General features: G+C 40.1%; 1 protein-coding gene across 4 annotated transcripts in view; it reads left to right on the top strand.

Moving 5' to 3' along the window:
- Nucleotides 1-18,664, top strand: part of PCCA (propionyl-CoA carboxylase subunit alpha) — a 285,019-nt gene that overhangs the window by 201,565 nt on the left and 64,790 nt on the right. For all 4 annotated transcript variants that reach the window (XM_080575923.1, XM_080575924.1, XM_080575925.1 and 1 more), the window contains exon 20: nucleotides 11,691-11,789. In XM_080575923.1, coding sequence (XP_080432049.1) covers nucleotides 11,691-11,789 — 99 coding nt within the window. The remainder of the gene's footprint in view (nucleotides 1-11,690; nucleotides 11,790-18,664) is intronic.

Here is an 18,664-nt window from a genome sequence, read left to right as displayed (position 1 = left end):
CGATCCTTGTTGACGACAGTTATAAAGATGGGTATTTTTGATTTGCCAGAAGTCTGAATGTTTAGAGGTGATTAAAATGCAGAGGTTGTTTAGCAGGTATTGGCTGAAATTTTTTAGTTACAGTATTGTGATCACTTCATGAGGTTTCTCTGTTGAGGAAATTATCTTTGTTTAATACTAGAGGATGTCAGTAATATGTCTCTAATGCCAAATTATTTCAGGGTGTGCACTTTACTTTTTCCCCTACATTTACGTAGATCGGAAAACTGAGTGTTCCAAACAACTTGTGGAACAGTTTCCATATCAACTCTTATGTGCTAAAAATGTAATTAGGATAGTTCAACCCAAAACATAAACTAGAACTGGAATTTAATGTACCTGGAATTTTTGAGGAAAATATTTAACTATTCTATTAGCACAGTGCATTTGGTGAAAGCCAGTAGCAAGCCACTATCACCCATTTAAATGTGAGTAGCTAAAACCGTGAGGAAATAGAGAATTCGAAGAGGTGTCTATTCACCACAGTACTTTTCTGCCTTTTGAGTGAATTCATGGTTTTCAGTTTGTTAACATAAACAATGCAATCCCATTAACTGGTAAGGTAAATAGCATTAGATGTTTACATCTTTTTTACATTGCTGTATGATTTGTTCTGCTTATGGAAATGCTTCAAAACTTCTTAGTATTTCCTCTTTTGTGTAATTGCTTTATGACTCTTCTGATATCTTCTCCCTGCTGCTTCAGCTTTTCTTCCTTATGCCTTGTGCACTGGCTTCTGTTCTTCCCTTTTCTATTTATTGCTGACACCTCTGGAACCGTGACTTTCTTATTTCCTTTTCTGAGCTTATTTAAAAAAATTAGGGGATGGCCTTCCAAAGAGATATTATGCCTACTATTACTTCTGATAGTTCCTTACAGTTCTTTCCTTTCCCTGCAAGATGACTGGTTCGTTTGATAAAAATGAGTACTGCTGTCTTGGTAATGGCCAAACATAATTGAGAGATGATTCTAGTGCGTATTTGGGGAGCAGGGATTGGTGGAAGAGATTTGGTAAGCATCTGCTGATGGTATTACTTCTGACCAGCTTTGTGAAAGTCATCAGCTAAAACCCTAGCTTTGATTTTGAAGTTATTAGACATGGAAACAAACCAAGCAATGGAAGTAGGTTTTCAGATTTTTTTTTTTAATTGCATCTAGCCTCCTCTTCTGCACGGCTTTGTTTTGTTTCAAAAACTGAAGTTGCTTTTTTGTCTTCAGGCTGTATGTAAGGAGAGGTTTCATACAACCACTTTTTTTCTTATAAGTGAGAATCCATCTAACTATTCTATCTGTTCACGTACCTTTTCCTTAATCCAGTGGATTAATACAGCATGCAGAGGTGTTCCCTTTGGCTGTTTGATTAAAGGGCATACATTGGATCACAGATGATATAACAATAGGTCTGGCTTTAGAAACAATCAGTTTTATTCCATAATGCGCTTATTGTCCTGAAGCATTGAGGGGCAGTTTGGGGAATATATGTATCAGCAGATATTTTGTATGTGAAGCATTTAGTTTAAGTGTTGAATAATCTTGAGCTGGGGATATCCTAAGGACTACTGCTGACCTATATCCTGTTGTGACAGCTGAGAGCAGCAGGCTGGAACTGCTGGATGAAATCCATACCCAGTTGCCCATTGTACTTCTTGTCACTATGCAATATCAATTCAAAGACACTTTCTACTGTTGCTTATTCTGTTTATTAATTTGAAAAGAAGATAGCCTGGCTATGGTAGTACAATGGGAAAAGTAACTGAAATCAGTGGCAAACTGTATCTACTCTGGTCATCCACCCTTTTAACTAGGCCTAGGTACAATATAACTTCCTGACACAATAAAGCAATGCTTTTCTTTCTCATTAACTATTTTGGAGCCTGCTGATTTTGTTGGATCACTATATCCAGTTGTGTATCATGAGTGAAATAATACAATCCTGTTCAGCTGATGGACATGGTCCTCATGATTTCAAATGCTCTTTGGATTGCTGTGGTCTGCTTCATTTAGATCAGGCATGGGAGTCTACCAAAAGCATAATTCTCAGTTTAGAAAGGGGATAGAAAGGAGACCAGTAGGAATTAATAAGTAATTTTTATTTATTTATTTATTTTTAATTCTGGGTATGTGTGTGCAGGTCTGCCAGTCTCCTTTAATTTTATTCTGTTCTTAATCTTCATAACTCATATTGTGTGATGATATCTTCCCAAATAGATATCTGGATAGTGGTACTGGGAATTTCTCAACAGTTAATTCTCATCCCTTCTCTCCCAGTTAAGAAAACAAGAATTAGAGACTTGACAGTTGTGTATGAATAAACAGCAGCACATTGGCAGTCAGGGTAGGAATTCATGAATTCTTTACTCTGTGCTTTAGATCCACAGATCTTGTGATACAGTCTCTCTATTTAAAAAATAATCTGCTCTAAGCTTTTTTATCCTTATTAATTAACTTTTCCTAACTATATATATGATGAATGCTTTAAAAAAGTGCTATTCCAAAATGTGTTCTGTGTCTGAAATAGTGGTATAAGTTGTAGTCTGTCATGTTTCATAGTGATGTTATGGTATGATAACATCATTCTACTCTTTTCTAGAATTTACATGGTCAAGCAGGATACCTGCATGCCTCTGAAGTGAAAGAATGGAAAGTGCAGCTGAAAGCCACTTAGGAGTCAGTCTTGCTTAGTGGTTTCAGCATGTAGGCAGAAATCATGAGTCAAAAGCTCCGAAAACAGCAACATCTACCTTATCAGTATTTATTTTACCAATGTATTTTTCCTTCCTAGCATAATGTTCCTAATAACCCATATTCTGCCGTTGGTCTCTATGCTAGACCCGTTCAAGATAAAAAAGGAGAATATCCCCAACACTTTATCCTGTTGGCCAAGGGAAGCTGATTGCAGTGCAACTTTAAAAGTGCCCTATACGCACAGGAAAGTAGCAGGACTCTTTCAGCCACCTGCACCATTCCCCAGCCATCTCGGAGCAATATCTCCATGCTGGAGTTTAGTTCCCCAGGCAGAACCACGGAGTTTGTCATGGTAGAACAACTGGAAAAGGAAAGAAAGTCATGGTCCTTCTCTTATTCATTGGTCCTATGACAACAAATGCAAGTATTCCCCTAACCAGCTGTGCTTTGTGTACCTGAAGCAGTTGCCATCAAACTTCAATGATTTCCTAACAGCTAATTTCTTTTCTTGCCGTATTTTTAACTGCTTTTCCACTTTGTATTTCTTCTTAGCTTTAGCAGGCTTGGGGAGGTTACAAATAGGAGCCATCATCTTAGTAATGACTCCACAAAGAAAACAGAGGTGGTGAAGCAAGACATTTACTCACAGTAGAGTGTTTTTACTGTGTACAACCTCTCTACTAGGTTTTACAGAGGATAACTTCCCTGGTGAATGGTAGGAGAACACTCTTGCTGATTAGAGGTGATGAAGGCCATCACCTCTCCCTCGTTTTGTTTTGTTTTGATTCTCTTGTTGTTAAGCTGAGAAGCTGATACCTGTTGTGTGCTCCTCCTCAGTCTCTGGGCTGGCACATTCCCATTTCTGAAGTGAGACATACTAAAGCAGCTAATGGCAATTTGCATCTATATGTGCTACTTTAAAGCAAAGAGAGATAATTTGTATGCGTGCACGTGTGTTTGCTTTATTCTAGTGGTTATGGGCTATTTCCTATTCCCAGGATTATGGACTGCCCATTCTATGAATGTGCTAATACTTTGAAAATTTGAAAGAAATGATGGCACCCCACACAATGTCAAAATGTGCATTTGAAATAAAAGCCCAGCAATTCAGCTTTCTGGTCTTGTTCATAGCAGGTAAAAGGCTGCCTTGATGACACTTAGAGCAAATGAATTTCTCTCCTGCAGTCATGCACTGAATAAATTGCTTGATCTAGTTTGGTACAAAAGGACATGATCTATAAATAGTTAACAGAGCTTTCTTCAGGAAAAGTGATCTATAGACTGGAACTCTCTCTTGGGGTCTTTTTTAAAAGTAAGTGCCGATATGAACAAAAGAAAAGTTTGTTTAAAAAAAAGAAGGCCTTTTTAATGAGGTTGAAACTCACATATTTTAACTTCCTTTTGAAAGCATCTGGACAACCACTTCAAAAGTCCAAAAAGCTAACCTTACAGTCACTCGAAGAAAAGGAGAAAAAAGGTCAGTCCCTGTTAATCTGATGTGAATGTATTTTGTCAACAACTACAAGCTGAAATGCAAGCTAAAACAGCTAGTTAATTTGAATCAAAGATACTGCTGTTATGCAAACATTGGTGAATTCAGCTTTTATTTGAAAGCCACTATATCCAGACTTAACAGCAACTCTCTCTTTATGACATTTTTCAGAGTTTGTCGATACACTGCACTGTTTGCCACAGGGTCTCTCTGTCCTATTTGCTCTTTCATGCACTTTTTTTGGCAGATAATCTTTCAGGTTTTAGACTATTGCTACTTGTAATAAGCAAAACTTTTAAGACAACTTACTGTGCTAAGGGAAGCATCCATCTACCAAGTTTCTTCACGTGGCATTCTCAGAAGAAAATGTAAGAAATAGCAATCTGTGGAAACAAAAGGAAGAAGCATCCCTTTTTATGGCATTTTCATCACTGATTATTTTTTCATGAGGACAGTCATGAAAATGCTGCCAGTGTGGACTTCACTGAAAGAGACTGTGTGACCTGTGCATGTAAAATTGTTGGTTATTTTATTGTATTTTATTGTATTTTATTTTTTATTTTTAAAGGCGATGTTGAATTCAGGTGAGCAGAGCTTTAGAAGCAGGGATATGACTGGTTGCCTGGGGACAGAAGGATCCTTCACCAGAGTGTGGAGAAGACAATCCATGTTCATAAATTTGTCATGGGCTTTGGGAGAGGAAATCATTTGGTGCCTACAGAGAAACTGAAAGCCAAGTATCCAGACTAAGAAATCACTTGGGCAGATGAAGGCTATTGACTTGATTAATTACTGTTTTTTTTTTTGTTTTGTTTGTTTGTTTTTTAATAGCATGGTGAGAGTGTGTTATGGTCTACCTGATCTGGATGAGGAAGTAGAATAAAACTTCTTTGAACAATTGGAGGAAATCTCTGTATTACAGACCCTGGTTCTCATAGGGGACTTTATCTTCCCTAACATCTTTTGGAGGGGCAACATGACATGGTAGGATTCAAGGAGGAAGGTTTTTCAAGGCTGTGTGAGATAACAGGTTGATATGGGTACTGGTTGGATGAACTTGTGCTAAAATACAGCTGGATCTGAAATTTACTGTCAAGAAAGAACTGGATGGAGGCATGATAACCAATGGCAGTCTTGGCTGTGGGAACTGTGAAATAAATAGTGGCAATCCTCCAGGATCCTGAATTAGTAAAGTGCAGACCCAGGACTTCAGGCCTAGTTTAGTCTTTATTTATTTGGCAGGGAGGTAGGGTTCTGTGAGAGGCAGCTCTGTAGAGCAAAAGAGCTCAGAAAAGCTGTCACGTCTTTAAGGACAGCATCCTCCTGGTGCAAGAGTAGTCAGGAAAATAAGCAGACATTATCAGGAGACCATCTTGGCTAAGAATGGAAATCACAGCAAAGAGACAGAATTTGAGAGGTGGAACCAGAGACAAGATGCAAAGGAGGAATTTATAAAAATTGACCAGGCATGTAGGGATGTTGTTACGAAAGTCAAAGTTTACCTTGACACTAGAAAAAAATGTCAGAGAGCAACCAGAAGAGCTTCTACCTCTTCATTACTAATGAAAAAAAAGCTGAATAGGGGAAATGTGAGCCCTTTGCTGAGTGTGGCAAAAGATTTAGTAACAGCATAGGTAAGCCTGAGATACTTGTTGACTTCTTGGCTTTGTTCTTCACCAGCAAGGTGTCCTTGGCCTCTATGATTATTGAAAGGTTTCAGGGAGGAGGAGAACAACCAGTGGCAGAAGCGAATCAAGTCAGGGATTGAGAGAGTTCGACCCATGACCAGACAGACTGCATCCAAGGGTCCTGAGAGAGCTGACTGATGTGATAGCAAATGTTGCACCAGTCTGCAGAAAAGGCCAAAAGCAAAACCCGGGGAACTACAGCTTGGTCAGCCTCACTTCAGTCTCTGGGAAGATCATAAAATGAGTTCTCTTGGAGCACATTTGTGGGCATATAAATAAGAACGTGATAGGGAATAGTAAGCAGGAATTTACCAAGAGCTAATCAACCGGACTGCCTCTTGTGATAAATTAACTGGATTTGTGGACCAGGGGAGAGCAGCAAATGTCATTTACCTTGACTTTAGCAAGTCTTTTGACACCATCTCACACAACCAGGTGGGTGAAAAGCCAGTTGAGTGGTCAGGCTCAGCGGGTGGTGGTTAATGGCTTATACTCTACTCTCAGAGAGTAGTAAAAAGTAGAGCACTCCCAGAATTTATCTTGGGACCAGTCCTGTACAACAGCTTTATCAATGACCTGGAGAAGGCAATGGGAAGTGCATGGTCATAAAGGTTAGAGATGAGACAAAACTGGGAGAAGTGCTCAATAGAGTCAAGGGCAATGCTGCCACCCAGCGGGACCTGGACGGGCCAGAGGAATGGGCTAATGGGAACTTTGTGAAATTCAGCAAAGTCATTTGTTTTTTTTTTTTTAATGGATGTGGTATTTAGATGTGATCAGAAGAATTTTGAGCACAGGGGGACAATCACTTCCCTCTATTAACAGGCCTCCGCTTCTGTTAACATATCCCAGGACAATGCCAGACATCTTTGCCTCCAGGGCATGATGCTGGCTCATTCATGTCCAGCTCACACGACTGTCCATATCTCCAGGTCCTTTTTCACAGAGCTGCCACCTGACCAGTCAGGTCCCAGACAGTAGCGTTTCAAGAGATTCTTCCTTCCCATGTGGTGGACTTAACAATTTGTCCTAAATTTCACAAAACTCCCATTAACCCATTCCTCTGACTTCTGTAGACTCCCCAGATGACAGTGCTGCCCTAAGAGTGTTGACTGCCCCAGTTTTGTGCCATCCGCAAACTAGTCAAGGCTACATTCTTGTCACCTCTTCCAGGTTGTGAACCTGAAAAAATTCAAATGCTTTATGGGCAGTCAGACCAGGTCATTAGTAAACACAGTCCAAAGAATAGGAGAAAAAGCACGTATAAGAAGGACAAATGGGTTCTCCATGGGCTGCAGCCTCCTCCAGGCCACATCCACCTGCTCCACCGGGGGCTCCTCCACGGGCTGCAGCGTGGAGATCTGCTCCGTGTGGGACCCGTGGGCTGCAGGGGGACAGCCTGCTCCACCAGGGGCCTCTCCACAGGCCGCAGGGGAACTGCTGCTGCCTGCCTGGAGCACCTCCTGCCCTCCTGCTGCACTGACCTGGGGGGCTGCAGGGCTGCTTCTCTCATGTTTTCTCACTCCTCTCTCTCCCAGCTGCTGTTGCACAGCAGTTCTCTCCCTTCCTTAAATATTCTTTCCCAGAGGCCCAAGCGGTGTTGCTTCCTGGTTTGGCTCTGGCCAGTGGCAGGTTCCTTTTGGAGATGTTTGGATCTGTCTCTGATCTGACATGGAGCAGCTGCTGGGCTCTGCTCGCAGAGGCTACCCCTGCAGCCCCTCCACTACCAAAACCTTGTCACGTAAACCCAATACACCCAGCAGGCATAACCAGACAGGATTCTCTAGGCCAAAAACTAAAACAAAAAGCATCAAGCATTCAAGGCCCATCTGGACACCTACCTGGGCAACCTGCTCTAGGGAACCTGCCTTGGCAGGGGGGTTGGATCTGATGATCTCTTGAGGTCCTTTCCAACCCCTACAATTCTGTGATTCTGTGAAGTAAAGTTGAGTTGAGTTAGTGCTGGGAGGCAAAGTTAGGACCATGCAATCAGGTTGGCAGATTTAAGTTAGTCAGACTCAAGGCTAGCATGAAGATGTGCGGGCATAATGCTTTGAAGCATCAGGCAGGAAACAACTACTTGAGCTGCCCTCCAGTCTCCTGGAAAACCACCTTCATTTCCAGGAGAAAAGAAGTGACATGTGCCAGATGTATCCGAGACTCTGCATTAGTAAATTAACAGGGCTATAACACTCAGACTTGTGCTGCCTCCTTTAATTGCCTGACATGCATATAGAATGCCAAATGATGTTCTCTGAAGGAAACTGAATGCAGATTATGCTTTGCAGCTCTTTGCACTATTGGTTAGCTGGTACCTATCATGCTGAACATCAGGAACTCAGTCCACAAGAGGTGAAGGGGCTGCTGCTTGTGTAGTTCAGGTGCATGCCAGTGAGAGTCTGCGAGTTGTGACAGTAGAGTAAGCTGTTGACCTTTTTCTAGCATTGTGTCTTGGACTTGTCATTCTTCTTTCCGAGGCCTCATTTACAATAGCTTTTGAATTGGAAATAATTGTAAGGGACGACTGTGGCTACTTTTATCTTTTATGCCCTTACGCAGGGACAAAAAATCATATTAAAAAAAAATAGCGTCTACGATCACCACCGTGCCACATAGGTGCTGTATTAGCAATGGCTGAAACAACCACAATTACCATAGAATAATTGCCCCACGCTGAGATGACATGCGTATGCAGACATACACACACCTGGAACTGGGTAATTGAGGGTAAATCTTGATCATATAGTTGTGGTGTAAAGCAGTGCGCAGCCTACTGCACAAGTGGTTTGATCTCCATAGAGGAGGTTTCCTCTGTAGAGTTCAAGTCTGAATACCCATTGAGTGATGATGATTCCTTGCTGGCTGTGTCATGAGCACAGAAAGAAAATAAAAAGGAAACAGTCAATGTAACTCTTCATTAGTTGTGTCATCCTGTCCCCCAACTGCTCAAGGACTAAAACAAAAATCCCCTAGTTGTATTGTACTGTTTGTTAGTTTCTATTGTCATATCTGTTGCTGGAGGAGAAACGAATGCAAATGCCTGACAAGTTCTTTGAATGTCTTACCTATTCCCCTGCCTTCATCGATGATATTTGCTTGGCTGTTGGCTGCCAAGATGCAGAAGGAAGGTGTATTTGCTCTATTAAGTAAAGTGTTTGTTTGATTTCAACCCTTTATTATTATTATTATTATTATTATTAGTCTTTCCCCTCCCTGTTTGTTTTGAAAATAACACACACACTAAGTGGCCAATCTCTTATCCTCAGTCTTTTCTCATTTTCACTGATGGTGTGAACTCCTGGCTCTGTCATCCAACCCATTGGAGCCAACTTCCCTGTGATCTTCTTGACTTCACGTCATCTTCCCCAGTTGCATGTACCATGGTGAGCCCCATTTGAAAGCATCTGTTTAAGAGCATGTAGCTCAGTTCTGCGAGAATACTCTGCAGTTTACTGGGATATGCATTAATTCAAATAACACTTTTTTCTTTTCTGTCCCTTTTTTCTTTCTTGAATGGAAAAAATACAGTAGAGACAATATGCTGTCTGTGGGTTTTCCTATTCCACATAAGCAACCATAGTTTTCCTAGAATGCCACAGTTTGTTTAGGCCTGCTGTGGGCTTTAACTGGTAATATCTTTTCTTTCAGGGTGGTTTCCACCAGAAATTCTTAGATACTAATTTAATCTGTAATCGATGGTGGCTAGACTTGTATGGACCCTTGTGAGGGATTTTAAGCAAGTCATTCACCGCTGTGACACACTTGGTTTACTTTTCTTTTATTCTTCTGTACAGTAGCAAAAGAGATAATGATTAATTTGAGTTTGGAGTGGAGATACTGAGTTACATCTTGCCACTGGAACGCCCTTCAGTAGGATTATAGGTATCAGCTATAGCTTTTCTATGAGGCTGTGTCTAAATGCGGCAGTGCAAAAAGCATGGTGCGCAACTGGAGTTTTTTGGTGGCCGAGAGTCTGGTGTGATTTTCTAGCATCTCTCTTCAGCCCCTGGAGAAGTATGGCAAATGATGTTTTCAGGCCCAGGTTCCAATGCAGACAGTCTGTATCTGTTGCTATCACTATAACAAGGAGCTTTCTAAATAATTGCCTTAGCAATTGCTAATCAAAGAGAGTTGAGGCAGAGCAGCAGATTTGGTTTTCTCCAGCCTTTTTCAGATGTTTCTGTTGTTCTCAATAAAGGTAGTATTTGCTGATTCGGGTTTGCTGGACCCAGCAGGCTGGATTCGCTGGTATGTTCCAGCTGCTTTTCCATGCTCTGGCAATGCAAACCAGCTGCAGCTCTGGTTTAACTCAAGCCAGGTTTATGGCTGTTTTGCATCACTGGAGCAGCGTAAAGTACCTGAAGCATGCCAGCTAATCAGGCCTGTTGGTGAACCATTATAAATGACTTGTTTTTCTTCATGTTCTATGCATGTAACTTTATTTTTAGCTAAAGCCTCTGGAAATTGAGTAGATTGCATCACTAAAAGACAGATTTTGTGTTCTAAACTGAAGTATATAAAATTAGAGGGTTTTTAAGCCAGAGGTTTTTTCCTTAACTGAAAAAAATTATCAAATTACACATTGCTCCTCTGCACTTGTCTGCTATGGATTTCTTTTAAGTCACACTGAGATTACAGTTGCCTGTTCTCATTATAAGATGAAATAATGATTAGTATAAGATCTAAAAGAGCAGGTTTTCTAAGTTTTACTTCACAAAATATGGGCTCAGCTTTTATTCCAGATGCAGTAATTTCCTTCTAGTGTGCTGAGAACGTATGCAATATTTGTGTCATTATCAATATCATCTGTAATTTACTGATTGAAAATATTCTGGAGATTTTGGTAGAGGAGGGAAATCAGCCAACCGTATTTTTTCTTGTGCTTATAGTGTAATTTCCAAATGAAATCTTATTTATCAACCTTTGTTAGCATGATGAGTATTCAAAACACGCCACAGATATTAATTGGTAATTATGTTATTCTGTGTGTGGCATTTTTCCATAATCCAGCTCTTCCTCTGAGGCTTTTGTAATATTGAATGAGTGATGTGTATATTATACAGTGGTGGAATGACAGAAATGTCATTACACCTTCTCTGTGGTACACAAGTGTGCCTATACTTCCTTCAGAATTCAGGAATTTTCACACAAAATATTCTTGTGTAAAGACTGGGTTGCTTTAGGTGCTTTTTTTTTTTGAAATTTCTATCTGGATAACCATATTGGTATTGAAGCCAGAAATTGTGTTCCTCTGATCAGATGCGTATCGAGAGAAAACATGACAGAATTTGCAAAGTTTTTCTGAACTTTGAGGTAAAATACCAAAGAATTAATTACTGCCTCATATTAATTAAGATAACAATGCAAAACCCTTCATTAGAAGCCTAGGAAAAGTTCTTCCTTGGTCCTTGGAGAGAATATTATATGCAAGCCCTGTTGTGTGGGTTGCAAGGTGTCACTGGAATTTATATGCATTACTTGTCTAATTGCAGTAAATGTAGCATGTCCAGATAGGTTTAAAAGTTGGATGGCTGTTTGTTACTTGCTGGAAATCGCTTGAAACCTTGCTAGTCAGAGGCAGCTGTTCACAGGTCCTTCACCTCTCCCCAGAGATAGCTAGAAGACTCTGTTGTTGGACCCTGTCTTTTATGGCAGAAGCAGTAAACATGACAGGTTGTTTGGGAGCCATCTGTTTTAAAATGGTCGCTGCTTTGTATGCAGTAATGAACTTGAGATCAGTTTTCTGTCTGTCTTCATAGTAACAGCCTTGTTTGGTGTCACAACAGGTGGAAGTTGATGGGATGAAACTAAACGTGACCAGCGACTGGAACCTGGCTTCACCCTTGTTGTCTGTCACCATTGATGGCACGCAGAGGACTATACAGGTAAATTCACCAATGCTTTATTTGTAGAGCTGAGCTAACCAGAAGCCTTTAAATGCAGAAATAATACTGCTACGTGGGGTCTAAGCTTTCCATAGCATAAAAATTACGTTGCACTGTGTGAATAACATATTCTTTGAACTTCTTGTGTGTTCAGACCTTCAGTGGAATGAGCTTGTCTTACAATTACTCACTTAAGAGTTTGACATCTTTCATTTAAGTTGCTTATTTTAGAAATTTACCCCAGTTTTTAGGACCTCTTTACTTACTGGTTGAGAGGAGATACAGTTTCTTTATCACTCAAGAAATAAAGAATGGATTACTGTTTACAAGAAGGTGGGGTCTGGCAATAGAATTGTTCTCCTCCTCCTGTTTGGATCATGTGGTTTTTCCACTCGTGGGCCTTCACAGATTGAAAATCACAGGACAATATATCTCCCATGCAATATGCTTTTTTGATATGCTTTTATGAAATATTATTGGTTCCATGATTTAAGAAAACTTCCAGGTTTACATTTTGTAGATTTCTTGGAAGGCCACTGCCAGTCTCGGGGCTTGTTTATATCTAAAATAACTTTGTATTCTACAGTATATTTTTGTATTTTAATACTGGTCCACTTTGCTGCTGTTTTATAAAGTACATTCCTGATTTTGAATGATACCAATGTTTGAACATACAAAATCTGTTTAGGAGAAAACCGTGTTTAGAATGGATACCCATATTCAGAAGGCCCCATTGCAAGCTACATAATAACTATATGGCAGGTTATGGTCTCTGAGTATAACTAATAATAGTTAAGACCAGTTAACCAAAAGTCTAATACTGGAACTGGCACACAAAATTAGTTTCAAGATTAATGATTGTGAGATCTGAACATACTTTATTCTAGGAGCTGAGCCAGCAATAATGTTACTTGCACACCCTGAGTATGGCCAAATTATATGAATTTCTGCAGGGCTGGCCACGACAACAAGCAGTGTGGTTTGGCTGTGTGGTATTTATCCAAGAGAATGTGAAATGAGCACATACGTTGTTTGTTTCTCAGATGTTATCTGTAAGCCTTTGCTTTCAGTGAAGAAACTCACTAGCTTGAAAAGTTATTAATCTTTTAGTATATGTATGTAAAATTATGGGAACCTTAAGCTTGACCTCTGATATCTGCTCACTGGAATCTAAATTGGTTTTTTGGTTATATATTTCTCTAGACTTGCCCCACTGCAAGAACCAAATTAGACAAGTGTATTCCTGTAGGTCAATTTGTCTCCAAAAGCAATTGACCCCTGAGTCTTGAAGTATCTTCTTTCAGCAAGACTTAGCCCTAGAGCCATTTAAGCAACAAATATGGATGAATCGAATAATTCCAGCTGTGCTTTATTAATTTTCAGCCAATCTAATTTCTCTTCATAGTTGGTTTCATTCTTCTAAATTTGCTCAACCAAATACAGTCTTTATGAACATTATATTTCTTTGAAGGATTGATTTATGCACCTTCGGCTCGATCCTGCAGTCTGGCCCCAATCCAGCAAAGCACTTAAGCATAGAAGCAGGAAATAAATAATTTTAAAATGTTTTGGTTTAAAATGTATTTATGTAAATTATAGTCTAGACATTCAAATTGTTGCATATCTGTCACACATTTAAAAATAAGTAATTAAGAATGCTCCTGTATTTTGCCTCTCTGGTAAAGGCTCAATGTGTATTAGAGCAAAGCAGAGCACTAACTCTGCTGTAGTTAGTTTTAAGACTACCTGTGAGCTTAAAATGCAAGTTTTCTGAGACTATTTCTAGATTAGGAAACCTGGCAATACATCTGAGAGCCTTAGGAGAGGTATGTGCCCTGGTCGCAGCCTGTCTAGGGCATATCAGGGCACACCTAGGATGTGTGGCAGCCCCCTCCCTTGTGCTTTTGTTTCCTTTGCAAGGAAGCCCATCTGCTGTACGCAGATGGGCACTGTGGAGTGCCTGGCCAGGTCCTCAGATGATAAAGGGACCAAAACCCTGGGTTCATTTTAATTTTCCTGCAGGAAGGTCTTGAAAACCTTTGTGCTGATTTGGATTACTGTGAAACCGTAGGATGCTACAGAAGGTGATGAAATAGTGAAAACTTGGGATCATTTGAGCAAGAAATTGCTCAGATATAGTCTTCAAGAAAGAGGGTGGGGACAGACCCCATAGTATTTCTTAAAATATGCAGATTCCATCACTGTTTTTTGTTCTTGTTTTTAGTAATTCTTCAGCTGATGACAGTTTCTCATCGTTTTCTCCACTTTTGACTAGAACCTACCTCTCATTTGGGGAGGCTGAATTAAATACCTTATGGAGTGTAAGATTTCCATATATTTTTCCAAAGATGTTAGTGGCTCTGGACTCTGCATTACATTGAGATATTGAGAATTTGGAATCTACCTTTGCTGAAAATCAGGGAAGTACCTATAGGTATGTTGTTACCGTAGGATTATATGAGGATTCAGATTTGAAGGGATTGGTTATTATTTAATTTAAAATACATATATAGAATATTCTTTTATATAAAACATAATTTAAATATCATATTAGCCTTTCAGGCAACATTTAGAATAAAAATGAACAGATGACAAAATTATTTCTGTGAAGAGAGAGTGGAAAAGAGGACACTGAGTTGTTGAAAAGAACTGTAAGAATTCAGGTAGAAACAGGAAGGGATAACGGTGGTTCAGAGTGGTATCCTGGAAAGTAACAATGGCTTAGAGGTAAAAAGACAGACATATTTTGGGACAGTGAGGGTTATTTTATCCCTCTACCTCCACTCCCTTGTAAAAGTAAGCTGGATTTCAGTGAGCCCTGTGCCTGTAGGAGACATCATCTATGACCTGTTCCACCTCCCTAGGGAAGGGGGTAGAAAAGAGAATAAGCTGCTTTTTTCTTAGAGCTGAACAACTCATTTTATTCCCTCATGTGAACCAGACTCTAAGGGGACCTCCGGATAAAATGAATCCAAGAAGTCAGGAGATGGACTTTAACCTAGCTGCGAGTCCTCTATTTGACAGCACACTACAATCGGGTTGCAAATAGGCACCCACTGCTGTGACCTTGCTCAGAAGGATGAGGTTGCCCAGGAAAGAATGCAATAGGAGGTCCTCAAACCCTCTTTGCTTTGGCACTACTTGTGTTAGGGCAAGTTCTCAAAAACCACCAACACCCTTCAAATTCCAAGTCTTCTCTATGACAGCACCATGCGGCTAAATTTTACAACTCCTTGGTGCTGTTTTATAGTACCTTTAGAGAGGATTCAGTTTACTACTCTACTTTCATTGATCCCATCATCAAACACTCAGCCCATCCTTATATACCATCTACTTGCAGACAGTTCCCTCTAGCAAGAGGATTCTCTGCCAAAATAAATTCTTTGTCACCATCTCACGCTAACACTTGTCCCTCTTCATTGTACCATACGTACCACTCCACTGGTATATCATCAGCTCACACTGGTTTCGCTGCTCTGCCAGCTTGCCCTAATCAAGCCTTCCACCCTTTAACGGGATCCCAGGCCTGGGATGTGGAAAACTCTTGGTGGCTCTTGGCAGCTTCAGCAAGGCAGCTTTATGATGGCAATGGTGATGTCTTCTCTTCGTATTTTCTGTTTTTTTGACGTGTGGTCCCTGCTGAACTGAAATTCTGGGACATGGAACTCGATTGGACAAGGCCCTGAGCAGCTCAATATTACTGTGATATTAGCCTTGCTTTGAAAAGGGGAGGTGATTACCTGATTTCCAGAGGTCCCTTCCAGCCTAACTGTTCTGTGACTCTGTTGGGCATCTCAAACCCTGCTCTAAAAAGGTCTTTATCAGTCACAGCAAGGTGTAATTACAAGAGTAATGGAGTTACTAAGCAAGAACATGATCCTCTAAAGCTGAAATCATCAGTCTAAGGCATCAAGTGTTTTCATGAATGAAATAGATCAAGCTTTATCAGTGGAGTTTTCTCTACTTACAGTATTATGTCTCATTCAGTGTTGGCACTGCTTATTATTTTTTCATTTAATTTATTTATTGCATCAACAATTGCAGCAGGAGGAGAATATTCTACATCCTAGGATATGACAAATTTAAGTGCTTCTCTGACACAATATTTCTTTTGATTATTATTTTGGTTTATAATAGAAAAAATGAAAATGCTGTAGGTTATGAAGCCTTTGTTCCTGGGAAATGTCTGACAGGAGAACAAAGCCTGTGCCCAAGTATTCATTTCCTTCAACCCAGTGGAGACTTTTCAAACACGTGTAATTTTTTTTAAATATATCTTTATAATTTTTTTGTACTGTTTTGAGATCTCAGATGTAATCTGCGATAATGATATATATGTTTCTGGTCTGAAGTATCATTACTTCAGCAGACTCATTTTCTTAAACACTGAAAGTGATTTTGGAAAGCTTTAGTGAACAGTGTACGTGAAGACTTTGACAGTCCATTCTTCAGCCCTGCGCAATTACTGCACGCACTCTGCCATTGCCTTTTAGCCATGAATTGGGAATTATTTTTGCTAGGTTGTTTCTAGAAGAGGAGCACACAATGATTTGCAAACAGAGGCAGCGACCTGGAGTCTTAACAAAGCCACAGGTTTTCTAAGTTATACTGTCAGGTAGGATCATAGAATGGTTTGAGTTGGAAGGGATCTTAAAGATTGTCTAACTCCAACCCCCCTGCCATGGGTAAAGAAAAGCCCAAGTGTGAGCCCCAGCACTGGATTCCTGATGGCAGGTATTGAGCATTTGCTAGATCATTGCCTGGCTTTGTTTCAGCCCATCCAATAATGGCTGACCTAGACAAATCTGGTATAAATTCATGCCGTGTAGTATAGACCTAAGCAGTGGGACTGGGACAGCTGTTGCCATTTGGCTTGGGGACCAGCCATTTGTGCGTGTCCCACTTTCATTTACCAGTACAGAAACACAGGCTGCCCATCTTTTTCATGTTTGCTCGTCCAGCCTCCCACATCTGAGAAAACAGCTCAGCCCTGAAACTCCAAAAACGCTCAGTGGATTTGATACACAGAAACTGAATTATTGCCTCTCTTGACGCTCTGTTGGCATTGGAGATAAGTACAAACAAGCTCTCAAATATCCCAGGTAAAAGACAAATACAAAAGCCTGTGGCATACAGTGTAGAATGCCTCTCTGTGTTTCAGGCTTTTATTTTTCTCTAGAGGTATTAGTATCTGTCAATCAGGGCTCCATTATTGTTTTTATGTCTTTCCCTGCAGTTGCACTAAGAGAGTGATAAATTTTGGCAAGTTTTTTATTTCAGCCTTATCATTGCCTAATAATTGCTATGGCAGTGTGGTTTAGCTTCATTTGAATTCCTCCTCGATCCTGTATCAGAAGAGACCATAAGCAGTTGATCCCTACACACTCTGTCCATGTATCCTCCCTCAGTTGCCTCTATTCAGTGCTGTAGAGTTGTTCCTTGTAGAGAAGTTTGTCTTTACAATGATGTTACTCTCTGAATATCTTCCATTTCTGTTGTATCTTTTCTGAGCTGTGGGGGCCAGAACTGTGCTCTGCATTAAAAGCACAGTCAAAACGTAGACTTGTACTATAACTTGATGGTGTTTGCTGATGTGTTGCTCATTCTCATTACTAATTATGAATGTTTCCTTTTGCTTATTTGACCAAACCTAAACATAGAGCTGATATTCCTATTGAATTATGTATTAAAACACCTAAATATCACTTCTGGATGTCAACAGCTGGAGAGGAGATGGGAACCTTGTGATGTCCTGGCGTCACCCTTGGCAGGCAATGTAGCTGTTCTTGGTGGAGGTGGGTCCTTCACAAAGGACCAGACAGGAGCAGAGAGAAATCATAGTTAAAAGGAATTCTGAAACTTCATCAGCATGTGTGATCATTCAGTGCACATCTCCTACGTGTACTTGGAAAGACCTGAGTGATCTGCTTCAGATAATTATTAGTTAATTCATCTTGCTGGGTCAATGAAAGATTCTGTGCAAGGAAGTTGGTAGTTGTACCACTTCATCCTTTACTTCCAGGAGCTGTAGGGAGAGAGAAGATGTATAAAAAGCTAGCTGGTTTGGTGCTTCTTGCTGTAATTGCCAATAATGTGTATTAAAGCAAATATTGCTACTGTGGCTTGATTGACACTAGTGTTTGCCAAAACTGTTAAAATTACTACTTTTTAAAATGAGCCCTGAACATACATATATGTAGCATATATGACAGCAGTGTGGCCAGCTCATGAGTCATGAAGCATTTTAAAAGATCAGATACCCGTTACTGTCATACCAGAGTACTTGTTTTGATATTGTATTGATATCTACTTTGAATAGCAAGTACCCAACCCTCATGAGTGGTCTACAATTTGTGTGAAGTCAGTTTAACTCAGGGCTGACTTAGTGCTTGTCCGTGGTTTAAATGGAGAATGTGAAGAGGAAAATTCAAGGAAATAGAAGATAATAAGATTACAGATTATTCCTGCCTTTTGTTTGTTTGTTTGTTTTTAATTGAGAAGCTGGAGCAAAAAGCACATAGCACCATTCTGTCCAGTTCTTTCATGAATATGATTTTCTTTTCATTCAGGAAGGAAATGAGCGATCGACTTCTATGCCCGATCAATCCCTCTGGAATTAATTGTCCACTTGTCAGAGGGAGTTCTCCTGCAATGAAGCTGTATCTACGAACAACATACTTCTCCCTTTCTTTAATCTAATGAGATTAGTAATATCCTGTGCTACTCAAGGGGTTAATCAAATAGCGTTAGTTGTTGCAGTATCTAAAAGCATACCTTTTTTTCCAAAGGAGCTTTAAATTTTAATGACAGACAACATTCCAGATGAATAGCTGTAAGTGTTGTTTGTGTGTCCAAAGACCAAAGCATTGTATTCA

This window comes from Anser brachyrhynchus, assembly GCF_964034855.1.
Source record: "Anser brachyrhynchus genome assembly, chromosome: 1".
NCBI lineage: Eukaryota > Metazoa > Chordata > Aves > Anseriformes > Anatidae > Anser > Anser brachyrhynchus.
This window is presented reverse-complemented; position numbering and strand designations above follow the sequence as displayed.